The 21,171-nt window shown below is 39.6% G+C and overlaps 1 protein-coding gene across 12 annotated transcripts in view; it reads left to right on the top strand.

The window, feature by feature from the left end:
- The window catches only part of ppip5k2 (diphosphoinositol pentakisphosphate kinase 2), a 110,813-nt gene that overhangs the window by 49,869 nt on the left and 39,773 nt on the right, over nt 1-21,171 (top strand). For 10 of the 12 annotated variants that reach the window (XM_073067944.1, XM_073067951.1, XM_073067966.1 and 7 more), the window contains exons 21-24: nt 1,833-1,947; nt 5,915-6,022; nt 8,985-9,101; nt 20,661-20,831. In XM_073067944.1, the coding sequence (XP_072924045.1) occupies nt 1,833-1,947; nt 5,915-6,022; nt 8,985-9,101; nt 20,661-20,831 (511 nt within the window). The remainder of the gene's footprint in view (nt 1-1,832; nt 1,948-5,914; nt 6,023-8,984; nt 9,102-20,660; nt 20,832-21,171) is intronic. The other 2 variants (XM_073067989.1, XM_073068003.1) reach the window with 1 other exon arrangement.

Genomic DNA, 21,171 nt, shown 5'->3' on the forward strand with positions numbered 1-21,171 from the left:
AAGGAATTCCACAGATTCACCACCATCTGGCTAAAGAAATTACTCCTTATCTCAGTTCTAAATGGATGTTGCTCTGTTCTGAGACTGTGCCCTCTGGTCCTAGATTTACCCACTATAGAAAACATCCCCTCCACATCCACTCTATCTAGGTTTTGCAGTATTCAATAGGTTCCCCTGTCTTTTAAACTCCCATGAGTACACACCCAAGGTCATCACCTGGTCCTTATTCATTTCTGGAATCATTCTCATGAACCTGTTTTGGATCCTTTCCAATGCCAGCACATGTTTCCTTAGAAAAGAGGCCCAAAACTGCTCACAATGCTCCAAATGCAGTCTGAGCATTATCTTCTTGCTCTTGTATTCTGGTCCTCTTGAAGTGAATGCTAACATTGAATTTTCCTTCCTTACCACTGACGCAACCTGCAAGTTAACCTTCAGGGAACCTAGCACAAGAGATTCTCTTCTTCCTCAACACTACTTGCCTCTCTGTGTATCTTTGTATTGGCTGCAAATTTGACCACAAACACATTGATTCCAGCATCCAAATCATTGACATATGATTTGAAATGAAGTGGTCCCAGTACTGGTGGAATACCACTAGTCACTGGCAGCCCACCAGAATTGACCACTTTTATTTCTGCTTTTTGCCTCCTGCCAGTCAGCCAATCCTCTATCCATGCTAATATCTTTCCTGTAATATCATGGACCCTTATCTTGTTATAAGCAGCTTCATGTGTGACATCTTGTCAAATGCATTCTGAAAATCCAAGTAGACAACATACGCTGGCTCTCCTTTATCTGTTATTCCATCAGGTTTGTCAGGCAATATATCCCTTAAGGAAACCATGCTGACTTTGGCCCACTTTATCATGTGCCTCCAAGTACCCCAAAACCTCATCCTTAATAATAGGCTCCAAACATCTTCCCAACCACTGAAGTCAGACTGACTGGCCTCCTTTTTTCCTTTCTTAAAGAGTGCAATGACATTTGCAATTTTTCAGCCTTCTGGAACCATTCCAGAACCTATTACATAATCTCTTCAGTTTACCTACCTTCAAATCTTTCAGTTTCCCAAATATTTTCTCTTTGGTAATAGCAACTGCACTCACTTCTGTCTGCTGACACTCAAATTTCTGGCATACAGCTTGTGTTTTCCACAATGAAGACTGATGCAGAATACTTATAAAGTTTGCCTGCTACTTCTTTGTCCTCACTTATTACCTCTCCAGCATCATTTTCCAGTGGTTCGATATCCACTCTCACCTCTCTTTTACTCATTATATATCTGAGAAAGCTTTTGGTATCTTTGATATTATTGTCTAGCTCCTTTCATATTTCATCTTTTCAATCTTTGTGACAGAAGTAACCAACTTGCTGCGGCGCAGGAAGTGTGGCAATACATGCAGACTGCCTTGCACAATCTTCGCTAATTTGATTTTTATACAAACGGCGCATTTCACTGTATGGCTCGATGTACATGTGACAAATAAAACTAATTTCTTAATGTAGAATAAATCAGGAAGATAGATAGTTTTTGAGAAGATGAGAATGACCTGATCATGCATTGTATATAGTTTAACAAATTTTAATGCTGGATAGCAAAGCTTAACTGCCTTTCTTCTAGTATGTGTTCTCTTGGTTATTTCAGACAATAAATATGTGGACTGTATAAATGAAACATTCACTGTGGGAATGAAGGCAATAAATTAGCATCTTAAAAGCATATAAGCAATTTGATTTTTTCCCATTTAAAATATCAACATTTCATTGTATTATATACTGCATATTGATTATATGCAGTACAGTATATTAATTGTATACCTTTATTCCAGATACTCAAGAGGGGTGATGTCCCCAGAGCGACATGTTCGTACGCGGTTGTATTTTACTAGTGAGAGCCATGTACATTCGCTTCTCTCTTTATTGCGCTATGGTGCCCTGTGTGATGTAAGTGTTGGGAACATTGGTACTTGAAGTTTTTAAAATGTTAATTTCAGGTAACTAATTAATGAAAAGATATAATACTTACAATTACAATCAAGTCACTTTCACTGAATAATAGCAAGACTCTTGACCATAATTGGTGAAAAGTTGTGGTTGGATAAAGGAAACATTTGTACTGGTGCAAAATACTTGGTGAAAGTGCTGTGGTAAATATTAAAACAGATTATTTTAAGTAAGTGCCTTGAGTTTTGCAGAGGTAATTCCAGAACTTAATGGCTAATGATTTGGTTGTCAAAGGTACCGTAGATTCCGGATTATAAGCCGCTACTTTTTTCCCACATTTTGAACAGCTTTGAACTCTGCGGCCTTTAATCCAGAGCGGCTAATACATGTTTTTTTTTCATGCCGCCTCGTAAACATTTTGCCTCGTAACAGTAGACCAATAAAATTGATGAGTAGTTCACAGAGGTCCAATGAAATTGTACGATAAATCAAGCGCACTTTCACAATTAAATTATTGTAAATCAGTCATTTGTACTCACCCTCATCAACATGGAAAACACTCGAAGAAAAGCATTGTGCTGCCTTTATGGCAGTTACTTAGTTTATAATATTTTCGCTTAGTAATTCATTTGTTAGTTAAAGTTAGAAGTGTTTTAACTATATTTGTTTTCTGTACTACATCCCGGGATGCTATGACGTCACACCCGGTTTCGCCACGTCTTGTGGGATACCGGTTTGCGATATACGGGAAGGTGGGGGCATTATGCGAGCACATCAGACCCGAGCGCATCGGACCCGAGCGCATCAGACCCGAGTACATCAGACCCGATTAGACCCGATCGCGTTACGCGAGCTCATCAGACCCGAGCGAAAACGCTGCTTTTAAGTTAAAGGCGATCAATAACTTTTCCTGGTAGGCTGCAGTATATATATTTTTACCAGTCGCTAGGAGATATTGGAATGTTGTTCGTGCTGTTCAGTAAAAAAGTATATGCAACGTAATTTGTGTTACCGACACGTATGTATATTTAAAAGTAGCCGTATTACAGGCACGGTTCGAAAAAAAGCATTTGCAATATATATTTGTTTGTTACCATATGGATTTAATTAAAAGTTAAAAAATCCTCACGTGTAATATCTTTCTGTGTAAATATCTCATATTACAACGTGGGACACCTGCGGCCGAAAATCCGGTGCGGCCTTTACAATTAAAAAATTGATTTTATTTCTAAAATTAGAGCCAGCGGCTTTTAATCAGGTGCGCTCTGTAGTCCGGAATCTACGGTAATTAAATCCTCAATTCTATTCACAGTGTTTATCTGCAGTTCATAGACTTGAAAGAGAAAATGTAATTTTTGTATTTGGCTTGTTCTCTGTAATTCTCATGAATTCTGAGTTCTCAGTGCAAGTGGAATGCTTGCAATTGGAGGCACACAAACATCCTTAGTGGCATCCGTTGCAGACAATGCTTGCTTGAAGACTTTTTGCCAAATTCTGTCACACAAATGAGTTGTTCAGGCAACCACAATTGAATCCAACCAGATTGATCTTTCTAAGCAACAAGCCATCTCTTAGGTATGAGGCGAGGTCTCAGCCCGAAACTTCGACAGCGCTTCTCCCTATAGATGCTGCCTGGCCTGCTGTGTTCCACCAGCATTTTGTGTGTGTTGTTGTTTGAATTTCCAGCATCTGCAGATTTCCTCGTGTTTGCTCTTGGGTATGAGTTTTTGACATGCACCCCACAGCTGCTCTATGATCCGACTTAAATTCCATCCCCTTCTACTATTAATGCTGAAATCAGTCTGCATAAAATAAGACTCCATGTGCAAATTCTTTTTCCATACCTAAACATAGATATTTAGAATATTCATTTAAATGAATATAGTAATGTGGATATCTTTTTTTTTAAACTTTACTGACTCACTGTATTTATATTTAAAGGTCAATATAAAGAAATTTTCAATAAAACAGTTATCTGAAGTATTTTCAGTTCTTATGGGGCTACTCAATAGATCAGGCAACAAGTAGGTAATATTTCAGGTCATCGATCTTTCATCAGTATCAAGGAATAACTGAAACTGAATATATTTGAAGTTGAGACATGGAGATAACAAAGCAAATGTCCCTTCCCTCTGACATACAGTATAGAAACAGGGACTTCAGTCCACCATGTCTGTCCTGCCCATAAGCTATTCATCTGTACTAATTCTTGGTCTATAGCTTTCTAAGCCATGATAATTTAAGTACTTGTTTGGATACTTCACAAATGCAAGAATAGCAGCCTTCTCTGTCTTTTCAGGCATGTTTAATTTTGAACTTTTTCTGGTTAGCCATCAGGTGACAACTTTATCTCATTATTTTTCTGCAGATGCAGCCTGATCTGCAAAGTATTTCTAGCATTTTATCTTTTCTAAGCATTTTTTGTCATGCTTTTGACACTTGCTTTGAAAGCAATTCAATGGTAGTTTTCACTTGGTGCTTGCAGTTAAGGACATGCAGTAATTAATAGGAAAATGCTTTTTATGTAAAAACCATCTTATTATGTGGTAAATGTTCAACCTGTATGATGCCTTTTAATATGCTTGTCTCTACCAATGTGTACACTGGCAACTTCTGCGACAGAATTCTGAGTCATTTTAATATGTAGGAGGACAGGAGATCAGGACCAGGTGAAGTGAGTACTCGAAGAAGTCATCACCAACCAGTGGTTTTGTTCACTTCACTCTGGAGGATTAAACTGTCTGTGCACAGAAGAGTGTAGATGTGGAGTAAAAAGTATCTGTTTGTTGAGAATTTAGAACTGGGCGTTTGGAGCTAAGGAGGATGAAAGGTGTATAAGAATTATGAGCGACATAGATAGAGTGGACAGCCAGGACCTTTGCTCTGTGGGGAAATGGCTAATAAGAGGGGGCATAATTTTAAGGTGATTGGAGGGAAGTTTAAGGGAGATGTTAATGGTAGGTTATTTACAGAGTGGTAAGTCACTAGAACCGCAGGGTTATTGATACATTATCGACTTTTAAAAGACTCTTAGATAGGCACATGTAACTGGAGGAAATTGTTAAATTGATTGTGGAGAACTTTTAAAGGTCAGTACAACATTGTGGGCCAAAAGGTCTTTACTGAGCTGTAGTGTTCTATGTTCTCTGTTCAGGCACATGTGCAATCTTGTTACAAAAGTAGGTCAGATGTTGCGTATGCTGTGCAGAAGTCAAGAGTGTGATGGATATGGGGAGAAGGCAGGAACAGGGTACTGATTGTGGATGATCAGTCATGATCACATTGAATGGCGGTGCTGGCTCGAAGGGCTGAATGGCCTACTCCTGCACCTATTGTCTGTTGGAATATGTCTTCACTGTACTGCCTGAGCTCAAGTCTAACAAAAATTGAAGCTTGATACCTTCTGGATCAAGACAACATGCTTGATTGGCAGCCACCACTTTTAAACATTCGCACCCTGCATCCCTTCCCACTAACCTTGACAGCTAAGACCACGGTGTGTATTGCCTGCAAAATGCATTGCAGTTACTTACGATACCAAAGCTACAACTTCCACCACCATGAAGGGCAAGTGTAATAAGCGTTTGAGAATACTGCAACATGGCCACCAAGTCATTCAGACATTTCTCGGAAAAATATCACAGCTTTTTCATTACTGTTGGATGCTAATTGCATGACTCCATACTCAAGCACATCATGGGAGTGCCTTTTCCTGGTGCATTGTTGTGGTTCAGGAAGACAATTAGAAATGGACAAAGATGTTGACCATTTTTATATTGATATACACCACTATCAGTCTAAAAGACAAATATCTATATTTGTGTGACTGGTAGTTCATTGCCTTTTTAATGCAATTAATTGCTTGGACTGCAGAGTTGTATTGAACTAATAGTACAAAGCCATGATATCTCATTGAAAAAGTGCTTTTTAAAAAATTGATGTGACTTTCGATTTGCTTAACCTTTAGGAGGTCAAAGATGAACAGTGGAAAAGGGCAATGGGCTATCTAAATTATACCAGTGAACTTAATTACATGACGCAAATTGTTATCATGTTGTATGAAGACCCAAACAAGGTAATACTTTTTATTCATGTTTACATCTGTTATAATGTAGGTAATAAAATAAATGCCAATTTCAGAAATAATTTATATTTATATTAATTTATATTTTTGAAATATAAATTATTTTGTGGACAGATTGTCAAAGCATTTTTTCCAAGATAAATTGATATTAATTTCTTTCGTTATCTCTAAGTGTTAGTAAAATTATACCAGGGAAGGGCAAAATTTTATAAATTCCTAGTGGCCTTCTATATTTACCTAATAACAATGGGAACTAATATTTCTCATTTTTCAAATAAGATTTATGTCATTTAAATGTATTTAATTTGCAATCCGTATTGGAGATAGTCCAGTCATACCTGGATAATGATGAAAAACGAACAAAGCTTGATCTCTCCCTAAGGGTCAGGTTTCCAAAGAAATCTAACAAACCACAACATGAGTCATTTCCTACCAGGACAGCTGTGGAATTCAAATTCAGTCATTAATTCAGCATTAAGCAGTTGTTTTGTGATTGTCTTGGTGTACAATGGCTCAAAATTACCAGATTGTCATCAAAACAAACCTGCCTCACTGATATCTGTATTCCCAGCCTAGATACAACTCCAGACCCAGTAATTTTCTTTTGGAGAAAAGGCATAATCACAGGCCCTTCCAACCCAACAAGCTGGCATGCTCAATTATGTCAATGTGACTAATTAACTTACTAATCTGTATGCCTTTGGAATGTGGGGGGGAACTGGAGCACCCGCAGAAACTGAGGCATTCACCAGGAGAATTTACAAACTATACAGTCAGCAGCAAAATTGAATCCGGGCATTGTAATAGCATTATGCTAACCACTATGCTACTGTGGCATCATTAAAAATCTATCAATAACGTGATTGATTCTTTTTTAATGCCTCCTGAAGTGACTCAGCAAATGATCCATTTCAGCGGCAATTGGAATAGGTATTAAATATCGGCCTTTCGAATGACAGCCAGATCCTGAAAACTGAATGAATATGAAAAAAACTTGAAAAGATAATTGGTTTATGGTTTGATGCTCCTTGCATTTACAGTGCATAGAGTTTAGGAATTTGTTTCCCAGTTGAATTGAGGAACACTGAAGTAACTTGGACAAAATTTAGTCTGACTGACTAGTTTCCATATCATTTCATTTGTTGTGCAAATTAAAGCCTTGCAACAGTGGTTAGGCCTAATCTTGTTAAATGCTATGAACCATTTCTCAGATCAGCAAACACATAAAGAGAATGGCAAATGCAAGACTGGTTTTGAACATAAATACTCTCTATCTACTTAAAAGTGATCCCATCGAATTTTGTTTCTTCAGTATTCGTTTTGTAGCTGTAATGTTATTTTTAATCCAGTAAAACACATCAGTTAAACTATTTGCATTACATAAGATGCAGAATAAAATCACAATGAAGCACTTTGCTTCAGTTTAAATGTTCTATTAACTTTGTATTTAAATCTCCATTTCTTCATAAAGTTATAGAGTACAGGACAAGACATTCAGTCAACCATCAAGTACTTACTTACCTGAACTAATCCTATTTACCAGCACTTAGTCTTCCTTGCCTTAGTGTTTCCAGTTAGGGCATGAAAGATTACATGGAGAGGGCAGGAGACTGGGACTGGGAACGAAATGGATTATTCGTGATGAAGTGGCAGAGCAGACTCAATGGGCCAAATGACCTAATTCTGTTCATGTGTCTTATGGAGAATTTTTGTCTCCGTCATGTCCTCAAGAAATGCATCCCAGATTCCAACCAACCCTGGGTGGAAAAGTTCTCCTTCTCAGATCCCTTCTAAACCTTACCCTTTCCCTAAACTGTAACCTGTAGACATCTCTGATATGGGGCAAGGTTTCCAGCTCTCTCTACCAATCTTTGTTTATGCCTCTATTAGGTTCCCCCTTGCTCTTAGCTGTTCCAGGAAAACAATCCCAGCTTATTAAGTCTGCATAACTGAAACATTCCATCCCAGGTACAATTCTGTTGGCTTTTCTCTGCACCTTCACCGTTGCAATCATTTTTTTTCTATTGTAATGAGTGAAATCTTTCAAAAGACTCCAGCAGTGACCTGGCCAGTACTTTATAAAGTTATACTATGACTCCCTTGCTTTTGCATTTTATGCTTTAGCCAAGGAGGTTAAGTATCCTATTGGCCTCTTTCACTACTTTATCCACCGAGATCACCTTCAGGGAATCTTGAACCTGTACACCAAGGTGCCACTCTTCTTGAGAATTCCCAAGGATCCTATCAGTCATTGTGTATGTTTTACCCTTAATATATATCCTCACACTTATCAGGATCAAATTCCTCTAATGTTGGTCATCTTGCTGATCAGTTCCATGATCCTATAGCCTATGACAGCTTATGTTAAATAAGTAATCAGTCTTAAGCTTAAAAAATACCTTTGACAACTTTTTATAAAATAGTTTACTTTGATATATCAGAGATGTGAATATGATTTAATGCTACCATATCAGTTTGGCCTCATTGCTATATAGAACTATGAAGTGGACCAAGTATTGCAGTTGGCCCTGGGTTCCATAATCAGTTCATCTCATGCCCTGTTCAGAGTGGTATTGGTAAAGCCAGGGAGAAAACTGCACAGATGCCCTCTTAGCCATTTAAAGGTCTAGACTGGCAATGTCTAACCATGTTAGAATGAGAAGAAAGATGACAACAGGTTTCTCCAAGTATCGGCAATCAGTGTGGAATAGATTCGTCTTACAGGAATTATGTGGGAGGAGCAAATTATTACAATTCTTTTTCAACTGTTTCTTGATGTATGTGCAGCTGATATAAATCTGTGTTATGGAAAACTGTTACAAACCATTTTCTAGGAATACAACCTCCCAACTGTAATGTGGGAGTCACCTGAACAAACTTTATTTACAAATTAAATGCCTGATTTATCCAATCAGCTCTACAAATATTAGCTTTACATAATTCTAACTTTCAGGACCTTACCTCAGAAGAACGATTTCATGTTGAATTGCACTTTAGCCCTGGTGCTAAAGGGTGTGAAGAAGATAAGAATCTTCCATCAGGTTTTGGATACAGACCAGCATCTCGTGAGGTATTGATTTTTTAAAATTAGTATTATATTCATTTATTTGTATGTTGACTACAATTTCAGTCGTGTACCATCGAAAGTTTTTGAGTTAACATTACATTATTGTCCTGTGGATATTTCTGGCAGTGTGTTCTCTTAATATTTACCTGTTGCCAAGTTATTGTTTGACAAGAGTAGAAAATAGAATTTTGATGAAATGGGGACTTTATGCATTTGGACTGTCAACAGGTAATAACTGCAGGAATTGGAATAATTCAGTAATGTAGTATGTGAGACTTTTAAGGAATATAGTGAATGAAGTTAGAAGTTTGCTAGAGCCAAACCAGGAAGTAGAATAAATGCAAGCAAACTGCATTTGTAGCATTAATATGGTGGGAAACTTTGTCACATGGTGCGAGCAGAATCATCTGCAGCTTAATGTGAAAAAGACTAAGGAGCTGGTGGTGGACCTGAGGAGGGCTAAGACCCCTGTTTCCATCCAAGGGGTCAGTGTGGACATAGTGGAGGATTACAAATACCTGGGGATACGAATGGACAATAAACTGGACTGGTCAAAGAACACTGAGGCTGTCTATAAGAAGGGTCAGAGCCATCTCTATTTCCTGAGGAGACTGAGGTCCTTTAACATCTGCCGGACGATGCTGAGGATGTTCTACAAGTCTGGGGTGGCCAGTGCTATCATATTTGCTATTTTGTGTTGGGGCAGCAGGCTGAGGGTAGCAGACACCAACAGAATCAACAAGCTCATTCATAAGGCCAGTGATGTTGTGGGTGTGGAACTGGACTCTCTGACAGTGGTGTCTGGAAAGAGGATGCTGTCCAAGTCGCATGCCATCTTGGACAATGACTCCCATCCACTCCATAATGTACTGGTTAGGCACAGGAGTACATTCAGCCAGAGACTCATTCCACCGAGATGTAACACTGAGAACACTGAGCATCATAGGAAGTCATTCCTGCCTGTGGCCATCAAACTTTACAACTCCTCCCTCGGAGTGTCAGACACACTGAGTCAATAGGCTGGTCTTGGATTTATTTCCACTTGGCATGATTAACTTATTATTATTTAATTATTTATGGTTTTATATTGCTATTTTTCTTCACTATTCTTGGTTGGTGCGGCTGTAACAAAACCCAATTTCCCTCAGGATCAATAAAGTATGTCTGTCTGTCTGTCTGCATATAGTCTGAGACATGTTGAAGAGACGATTGATACCATCTTAAAACCTTTGATAATTTGGCATCCTTGGGAATTTGTGATGCCACAATGGTAAATTTTCCAAACAAGTTGATGTTGTTCCTTTTAATAATCTACCCTACTTAATACACTTTTTTAGATTTTACACAGTAGGATAATATTTTTTTTCTGCAATTTGTGTCCGTTTCAATGGAACATGGGAAATAAACCCCACCTGAGTTTGTTTCACAGTGAGATTAAAATGAACAAGACCTAGTGAGTTTGAAAGGAGTGTAGGAATGGGGCCCCTGTGAGTTTATACTAAAAATCCAGACACATGAACTCCTACCCGTGAAAGCTGTGGAATTCAAATTTGTTTGCCTCTCCAGCAGTGAGAAAAGGCTTTGTAGTTATCATAGGTAATATTGACTACAAGATTGCTAGATAAAACCAGGGAAACACTGTGCCAGTGATTGGTAGAATCAGGGAGGAAGTTGACGGGGATATGTGGAAAATAAAATTGAGCTAGGGTAGGATTTTGTGCAAATGGGTGTTTGCAGGACTCAATGTCCATCTGTACTGTAAAACTTCAGTTTCAGTGTCCATCACCAAGAGTGGTTTGGTTGCACTGACCAAGCTCAAAGGCGGAGATACAGTTATGGAAGCAGACTTTTCAGCTCTCTGAGTCCACGTCAAGCATCCATTTATCTTATTTCGTGTGCTGACTGATTCATGAACGTTATAGCTGCTAGACTGGGTCTAAGGCAGATTGTGAGTGAACCCAACTTTGCATTTGCCACTGGTATATTCTCTATGGAGTTGAAGACCTGCCTGTTGCAATGATGTGAAATGAATGGAATAGACAAAGAACAGATATGGCAGCTCAAAACCAGGCATCCATGAGACATTGTGTTGCAGCTGCTGAAATGAGATCAGCAGGATCAGAAAACTCAAGGCCTGAGTATCCCTGTCTTTGCCATTTCTATGATGCCAGGGGATCACCCCGGTTCACTGAGGATAGCAGTAGGTCATTCCTGGAGCAGCATCAAAAATACTAAGAAACAATGAATTACCACCCAAAGAGGCTGCAACATAGAACTATGTTCGTGCTGAACAACAAAAACTGCATGCAGTAGACAATCAGTGAGCTTAAAATTATTGGATCAGATCAATGCTTTGCAATCCTGCATTTAGTTATGAGGGCAGGGTAAAGTTTCAACACTACCATCTACCTGACAATGTGGAAAATTGTTCAGATACTTGCTTAGCACAAAATGCAGAACACATGCAATCCAGCAAATTTACTCTCATTCTTCAGGAAAGTGATAATTGATATCAGTCGTGCTATCAGGTGGTACTTGTTAATCAATAATGTGCTTATTCACCGATGACCAGTTTAGGTCTTGACAGGTCCACTCTGTTGTGGAACTTATCACAATCTCAGAAGTTTAAATATGGACCGAAACTCTGAATCCCAGAGGTGAAGGGTGAATGTAAGTCCTTTACATCAAGGCAGCAGTTTGACCGAATGTAGCATGTACTAATACGTGGCAAGTAATATCTACATCACCAGTGCCGAGTGCAAACCACTTCTAAGAGAGAATGTCTAGACATCTGTTCATGACATTCCATAGCATTGCTTTCATCAGGTCCGTCACTATCAACTTAATGGACATCAGATGTGATCAGAATTCAACTGGAACAGCTGTATAAATGCCTTGTCGACAAGAGCAAGTCAGAAGATAGATAATCTTACTTCATAACACTCCAAAGTCTTTCCAATATTTTTAAGGCACAAAAACAGTGTAATCCTATTCAAGACAAAGCAGCCTGCTTGTTTGGTTCCCTGTCAACCACTGTTCCTAGCCATTCATGATTTCTGACACCAGTTCAAGAGTATTGCAGTGTGTCCCACTTAAAAAGTGCTCTGCAATTATTTGTCCAGGCTTCTCCAGCAGACCCTACCAAACTGGTGATCTCTACCACTAAGAAGGACGAGAGCATCAGCTATAGAGGAACACCACCACCTACGGTTTCTCCTAAAATTTGCACATTTAGGATTTGGAAAACTTACTCTAATTTTTAGTTGTCACTGTATCTAAATCCTGGAGAACTCTTATCAGCACTGTAGAAGTATCTTCAACATAATGAGTGCAGCAGTTCAAGAAGATGTCTCATTGCCACGTTTTCAGGGGCAGTTAGGATGGACAGTAAATACTGGCCTAGCGGGTGACACCTAGATTCTCAAAAGTGAGTAAGTTTTGAGTGTCTGTGGCTGCATCTCATCTCCTCTCCGCACCCATCATCACCATCATTACTGGCACCAATGGAATCTGCTCCTGTAGGTGACTCCACATTATTGTGAAGCATGCAACTCATGAGCCATTGGAAGTCATAGCAACATGTATGTGTTCTGTAATAACCTGCATGAATCACCATGAGCCTCGGCAATGGAGAAAGCAGTTGCAGAGGATAAACCATTGATGTCCCATTTAAGCACACTTGAATTTGTGCCTGTTTCATAGTTTGCTCTAAGGTTTACTCCTAGTCTGAATGCAATTGAAATATGTTCTGCTGATGTCACTTTTAAACCTCAATTATTCCCTGCTGAGCAATGTTTTTCATCCTATACTGCATAAACTTGAGGTCATTCAAACTCTGCTGTGCATCAACCATTCTCTATGTTCTTACCAACTTATATGGGCTCCCAGTAAAGCCCTTACTAATTTTGAAACCAGTCCTGCACCTAAGATTCCCCTTAAATCTATAAGACGTTTAATCGTCTCTTGTCATATGGCAGGTTATAAAATTTTGTTTTAATTATGCATTGTGAAGTGTCTTGTAATATTATTTGCTATGTTTAACGGGCTGCAAAGTGGAAGTTGTCATTGGTGTATGAGAATTCACATATGCATCATCATTTCTGAGGTAACAGGTTAATGTTAAAATTAAATCTTATAAAGTTATTAAAATAAAATGACTGAAATTCTTGGGGTACATGAAAAGAGTGTTAGGAAGCAAGGAAGGAAAATAGCATTGTTCTACTAAATCTTTTTAACAAATTTAATCATTGAAAGTATAATTTTAAATGACTGCTCAAGTCAAGTTAAATTCCTGCTTGAGTTATATTCCATAGTGAAAGCAATCAGATCTGAAATATTTTGTAATTTATTTTGTTTGAAAATTTAATGCAAATGATGTCACATAATGCTTCCATTTTGTAATTTTTCAAAATATCAAATTATCTCTTCACATCATCAGCTACAAAACAAGTATTTCTTCAGTTACCTGTGTATAATGGAGCCACAATGATAAAATTAACATTTAAAGACCCAAGTTCAAATCTTATAATAGAAGCTGTAGAATTCATATCTGGTTGATAAGCTTGATTTTGTTTTCAACATGAAATTCATCTAATCTTGGGAATGAACAACCCATCTGGTTCACTAATGTTCTTTAGATTAGACAATCATGCCTCAGTCTAATCTCTATATGAATTTTTAAAAACAGTTCTCTTGTTTAATTATATCCTTAAACTGACGGCATTCAGATGTTTCCTGGGTACATTATGTTGAATTCATATTCAAGTTCAAAGTAAATTTATTATCGAAGTACATATATGGCACCAAACATTACCCTTCAGATTAATTTTTCTTACAGGCGCTCACAGTAAATACAAAGGAACACCATAGAATCGATGAAAAAACTGCCCACAAAAATGGGCAAACGATTAATGTACAAAAGCAAATGCAAATTAAAAAAAAAGTAAAATAAACAAACAATAAATAAATAAATACTGAGAGCATGAGTTGTACTGTCTTTGAAAATGAGCCGGAGTTGTCAGATCAGCTCATTGTTGGGGTGCGTGAGCATCCACCCTGGTTTAGGATCCTGATGGTTGAACCTTGTGGTCTGGGACCTAAGGTTTTTGTGCCTCCTTCCTGATGACAGCAGCGAGAAGAGGGAATGGCCTGAATGGTGGGGGTCCTTGATGGATGCTGCTTTCCTGCAAGAGTGTTCCTTGTAGGTGTGCTCAGTGATGGGAAGGGCTTTACCTGTGATGCACTGGGCTGTATCCACTGTAGTCTTTTCCATTCAAGGACGTTTGTGTTTTCATACCTGTCCGTGATCCAACCTGTAGGTATACTTTCCACTTTGTATCTGAAGTCCGTCAATGATTTTGGTTACTTAAAGTTGTAACAGCCGGGGGAAGTAGTCGGGATAAGCCCCCACTACCTATCAAGTGCTCCCAATGGTGTGCACCCCATGTAGCCACTGACAACCAAATCCAGCTCCTGGCCTTCACGTGTGGCTTATTTACTAAGTCTGACGGAAACATTTCTACTGACAGGTTAAGGGAAAAGGCTGGTTACTAATGCCTAAAACCTGTCTCTTCAAGCTCGTCAGCCATGGTTGGCAGCCCATCTAGGAAAATGAAAACTCTGATCTCAAACTCCTATTGCCTTGCAGCTACATATACACTCTCATAGGGAAGGCTTCGGGAGTAAACCTTGAGGGAAAAATCCAGAGCTGGAGTCCCTAAAGCAAGGCTATCTTGAGCTCAGTGTTGACTGGCAACTCCTGTGATACTGTAGATGTTGAACTGTGTCGGTCTCTGTTGTTCTTTTAGATTTATCAGCTGTGTGGAGAGGGGCAACCTGGTGCATGGGCAACAGCTTTCTCTCCAAATCTTACTGCCTGGCTTGCATATTGTTTAGACAGTTGACACCAACCAGTGGAGAGCCTCATGCATGTCACCGTTTCAAATGAATCTTCACAAGCTTCAAAGAAAGTAGAGGTGCTGCCATGCCTTCTTTGTGATGGCACTCACACGCTAGACCCAGGACAGATCTTCTGAAGTAATAACACCAAGGGATTTAAAGTTACTGACTCTCCCCACCTCCGATTCCCTAATGAAGACTGGTTCATGGACCTCCGGTTTTCTCCTTCCATAGTCAATAATCAACTCTTTGGATTTGCTAATGTTGAGTGGGGAGTTGTTGTTGTGTCACCACTCAGCCATGTTTTCAGTCTCTGTCCTACCTTAGATTCGGCCAACAACGGTGTCGTCAGCAAGCTTAACTGTTGCATTGGGGCTGTACTTGGCCTCACAAAAGTATAAAGCAAGAAGAGCAGAGGGCTAAGCACACAGCCTTGTGGTGCACCTGTGCTGGAGATGAATGTGGAGTAGATGCTGTGTCAATCTAAACTGACTGGAGTCTGCAAGCGAGGAGATCAAGAACTGGGAGACCGCTTTGCCAAGCACCTACCCTCCGTCTGCCAGAGAAAGCGGGATCTTTCAGTGGCCACCTATCTCAATTCCACTTCCCATTCCCATTCCAACCTGTCAGTCCATGGCGCCCTGTTGCGATGAGGCTACACTCAGATTGAAGGAGCAATGCCTTGTATTCCGCCTGAAAGCCTCTAACCTGATGGCATGGCGCATTGATTATTTGAACTTCTGGTAATGCCCCTCCCACCCCCTTCATTCCCCATTCCCATTTCCCTCTCTTACCTTATGCCCTTATCTACCCATCACCTTTCTCTGGTACTCCTCCCCTTTTCTTTCTTCTATCGCCTTCTGTACTCTCTTATCAGATTCCCCCTTCTCCAGCCCTGTATCTCTTTCACCAATCAACTTCTCAGCTCTTTTCCTCACCCTATTCACCACCCCCCCCCCCCCACCCGGTTTCACCTGTCACCTTGTGTTTATTCCTCTTGTATCCTCACCTTCTTACTCTGACTCCTCATCTTTTTCTCCTCTGTCCTGATGAAGGGTCTCGGCTCAAAAACATTGACTGTACTCTTTTCTATTCATGCTGCCTGGCCTGTTGAGTTCCTCCAGAATTTTGTGTGTTGCTTGGATTTCCAGCATCTATAAATTGTCTCTTATTTGTGAAATCAAGGATGCAGTTGCACAAAGAGGTCTTGGACCTAGTCTTCTGTTGTTGAAAGATGGGCATTAAATGTATTTCTGCTGAAAATCGCATGGTAAATTTGATAAGGTTCTCCAGCGGTGATTACACAGTTAGGATATCAAGTTTCTACACAGTTATGATATCAGTTTCTCGAAATCCTGCCAGAACATCTTTGGTCCGTTAATAGATCATTAGTAACTAAAATTTCTAATAGCGGATTAAAGAAAAAAATGCTGAAAACACTAAGCAAGAATGATAGCATGTACAGAAAGAGAAACAAAATTTTTGGTTTAGTCCCTCCTCAAGCTAGGACATGGAGATGGAAATGGTTTTAAGTTGTAGCAAAAAGAAGGTATGGGAGAGAGGGATAGGATAAGGAGAATAACCATCATAGGTTGCAATGTGGATGAATTGTTAATGGGCTTAGCAAATGGTGGAGCAGGGTGTTCTACATAAAGTTAAAGATGGATGAGTTTGAATAAAAATGCCAGGCTCTGATATAGATAGCTAATGTAAGACAACTTAATATGAAGTCCAGAAGACTTTATTGTGTCCTACCTTGTTTTGGGCCTTCTTATAACTGTGCTGGAGTCCACAGGCAGAATTGTCAGAGTGTGAATGAAATGGAGAATTAAAGTGGCAAGGAACAGTATGCTTAACTTCATCACTACAGCCTAAAAGCAGGTACTCAATCTAATAATCTGTGTTTGGTTTCTCTAAAGTAGAGAAGACTATATTGTGTAAACCAAATGCAGAAGAAATGTAGGCAAATCACTACTTCTCCTGGAAAAACTCTTTATGTAAACACAAGAGATTGTGCACACACTGGAAATCCAGAGCATTATGTGTGTGTTGCTCGAGGTTATGTCCCTGGATGGTTGGAAAGGGTGGATGTTGCATCTTCTCTGCTGCCTGAGGAAATTTCATTGTGTGGAGTGTGGTTGATGGTAGAGTTGTGAAGGGAAGATGCCCTTCAAAATGCTGAAAAGGGAGAGAAGTGGAAGATTTGGTGGTGAAATCTTATTGAAACTGGTGGAAATTGCAAAATGTTATCCTCTGAATCCAGACTCTAATGGGAGAGATCAAGGGAACATTATCCTTGTTCTGTCCAGGATACTGTGTGAGATCAGAACTGCTGCAAATGGATAAGATGTAGTCAAAGGCTCTGTCCTATGGTTGCAGCAAGCAGCATCAATGCTGAGTTGAGGGAGAAGCCATTATGTAAGGATGAACACAGCCAAGCCAATGAGCTTGTTGATGGAGGGGAACAGGTGAGACTTCCATTCAGGGAAGAAGTCGAAGGCCCTCAGATGTTCCTCTTATGGGATGGGCTGTTGTGTGATTGTACATCCATGCTAAAGATGTGATAGTTGGGCCCAGTGAACTGGGAACTCAGAAAAGCAGCGTTGTCAGTTGTGGCTTGCATGTAAGTGGGAAGGGATTGGCCAAGGTGGGAAGAATTAAGTTTAGAGTGAGAACAGTCTGAAATGATGAGTCTAATTGGACAGTCCTACTTGTGGGCCTTGGACAGGAGGTGGGAGTACCAGTGTGGGACAAGGTTGAGGGTTAAATGGGATGTGGTTGGTGCTATGAGGTTGAAAACTATGGAGGGAGGACTGCTGAAGGAAATGAGGTCCTTGATTGTCAGGGACATAATGTCTTGGTGTTCAGTGATGGTATTGTGGACAAAGAAAGCATGAATATGTTAATGTGTGCTGACACTTAAGTCTCCGTAAGGTAGACATTAATTCACCAAATCATAACAAACCGCACTTTAGGCAGATTTCCACACTACACAATTGGGACTGAAGCTGTTCCTTCAGAATCTCAATTGGGACTTTGACTGGGGATCATTATTTATTTATTGAGATACAGTGTGGAATTGGCCCTTCAGGCCACGCCACACAGCAGTACCCCAGTTTAGTCCTAGCCTAAAGCTGGGACAATTTACAATGACCATTTCACCTAGCAACCACTACTTAAGGGAGTTAAGGGCCACTGAGGTTGATTCTCATTGGAGCATCAATAAACTAGGAGTAAATAAGGAATCAGATCAGTGGCTTTGTGGTTGTGGACTCACTTTTGTGAACTTTAGTTCTGAATGCTATTTGTCTACTTATCGTTTGCACGATTTGCTCTTTTTTCACACAGAGTATTTGATTTTCTTTTTTTAATGGGTTTTATTGGATTTTTTTTTGAGGCTGCCTATAAGAAGAGGAATATCAAGGTTGTATATACATATATACTATGATAATAAATGAACTTTGAAAGGAGTTCAGTCACTCTAGGATCAGTACCTAGAGTGGAGTTTAGCCTTTGACAAATTAAGACCTGAATTAAAGCAGCAGTCCAGCTGTGCTGGACATATTAATTGAAGGAAAAGGGAACAACTATCAGATTAAGGCTGGGTGGTAGTGGAAATAGAAGGGTTGTCATCATTGGGTTTGGAGTGAAGCCAGCCCAATGCATTGGCTTATTGGCGAGACCGATGGCGGGGGGAGCTGCATGGACTCGGTTGTGGTGCAGACCTGGCCTCATTCATGCCTTGGAACTGCCCGTTGCGGATGCTGAGGAAAGAAGTACTGGTGATATGCCTCGGGATTGCAGGCTGGCCTCTTCCTGTGCTGCTCTCCAGTGTTTGCTCGGTGGGAGACAAGCTGGATTGCATTCAACCATGGCCGCACTGCATGATATGACTGCCGTGTGCTGTTCTTGCAGAAATGTGGCTCCAGGACTATGACCAAGATCATCATTCTACAGGCCATGACACTCATGGACTTGGACTATGTTATTATTTTTTTGTAACTACGCTTTTCTGCTATTATAATTATATGTGCTGTGTGGCTCTGGTTCTGTGTTCTGCACCTTGGCCCTAGAGGAACGCTGTTTCATTTGGTTGTTTTCATATGTAGAGTTGTGGTTGAATGACAATCAAACGAACTTTGGTGTTTGAAAATTGGCACCTAGGGAAGTGGGAGTCTGGAAATTAGTGCCTTTGTGGGTAATTGTCAGGTCAGTGCAAGGTATGGTCACAGCTTAGGGGCAAGGGAATGTAGTCAATAGATAATTTCACTACCATGGTGTGTGGATGGGTCCTGGGGCTTGATGGACAGGAGATAAGAAATTGGCAAAATGCCAAAAATTTGAAACACTGAGCCAGTTAAGCATCAATAGTGTAATAGAGAAGGCATTTTGTGCCAAGTACCCGTCATTATAATTGGAAAAGTGATAAGACTGTTGTATTAACTGGGAAAGAGTGGGGAGAGCAGAGGAAATATCTACTCTAAAGTGCAGATCTGAATTCAGTTAACAATTACTTTTAAAGACTGCCAATTGGAAAGGCAAAAAACTGAAACATATGTAGGTCCTAAGGAGATGTAAAAGATATTATTACTGGAATTTTTAATTCAGTGTTAAGCTCTGAGGGCATCTAAGTGCTTGGACGATAGATTTCCTACAGCCTGCTTTCAGCTCTTCTGGAGCAATGGGGGAGGCTGAAGCCAGAGATGTGAATTTGGAATGGGATGGAGAATTTCAGTGACAGGTGACTGGAAGCTGATGGTCATCCTTGCCACTTAAACAGAATACTGTTACCTGATTAACTTTTGGTTTCTCCTGTGCAGAAGAGACCATAGTGTGAGCACCACACGCAGTATAGGCAAGCCCCCTTGTTATAGTTGTTCGGGTAACGGAAATTTACAGAGTTCACAAATCACTGCCCAAAAGTAATAGGACACGGAATAAAATTTGCTCTTGCAGAATTCATGTGGAAAAAGAAAGCAAATGCATTGACATTTTATTTTCTTTTGAATTTTTATTTCTTGATGCATGCATAAATGACATGGCCTTGCATTATGGACTGTTTTTCAGGAATACAGCCTTTTTCTCTCTCCCCACCCCTCCCACCATCTCCACAGTAACGTGGAGTTTGTCTATACGCTAAATTGGAAAGGATGCAACTGAATTACTGGTGCTCCTGTAAGGATTGTTTGGGCCCCAGAAGTGTTACATTTCCTCTGCATTGTAAAGTGCTGTGAGAAGGGGGTTGCAGAAGGGGGTTTGCAGATGCAAAAGAGAAAAAGAGGGAGAGGAGGGTGTATTTCTTATTTTCTCAATTTCTCAATGGCCCTGCTACATTCCATTGTAAGCAGCTACAACCTGTTACCATTTAGAAATCAAATGGTAATTCCTAACCAATAGCTAGGCAAATCTGAAGCCCTGAATCAAGGTAAGTCAACTAGGGTTACTCTGTTATTAATGTATCATTACTACATTACGAGAAGGGAGACTGAACGTGCAAATGTGAGTGAAGTTTTACTTGGTAAAAAATTTTTATATGTGCTCCTTGAAAATTTTACTAAAGTAGGTAATTCTCCTGTGCTTATTAGAAGAAAGACAAAAACAAATTACAGCAATTAGTTTCAAAATATAAGCTTACAGAAGTGACAATGTATCCTTTAATAATAGAATGACAGTGGAACCAAAGTCTTCCTGAATAGTGAAAATGATGAGGAGTCTGTTTCAAGAAGGGAAGCTGCTGAAAAGTCCACAATGTCGTTCAGGCCAATGGTCTCAGATCCCATTTATATACATCGAAAATCCCCACTGCAACGATCCAAGAAAATAGGCTCAGTGGAAGTAAGTGTTTTAAATTAAACTCTTTTTCTTTTAAAATTCTTTGGAAGTTTGTAAGAACTTTTTTTTCTAGAATTACAGGGAATGCTCTATCTAGTATTTTTAAAAGAAAAAAATTAGAAAGAAGAACTACTTCAATTTCTAACTAGAGAAGGGTATTTATCTTCTAGTATCGATGATAATTAGAATTAGTGTAATTGAAACACTCCAAGTGAATATAATAGTACACAAACATTATAAAAATAGTCATAATAGTACAAGAGTATTATAAGAGTAGTTGTATGCTACTATCCGGCAATCTGTGTATCTGTGGAGTGGGAAACAGTTAACATTTCAGGATGAT

Source organism: Hemitrygon akajei, chromosome 2, assembly GCF_048418815.1.
Source record: "Hemitrygon akajei chromosome 2, sHemAka1.3, whole genome shotgun sequence".
NCBI lineage: Eukaryota > Metazoa > Chordata > Chondrichthyes > Myliobatiformes > Dasyatidae > Hemitrygon > Hemitrygon akajei.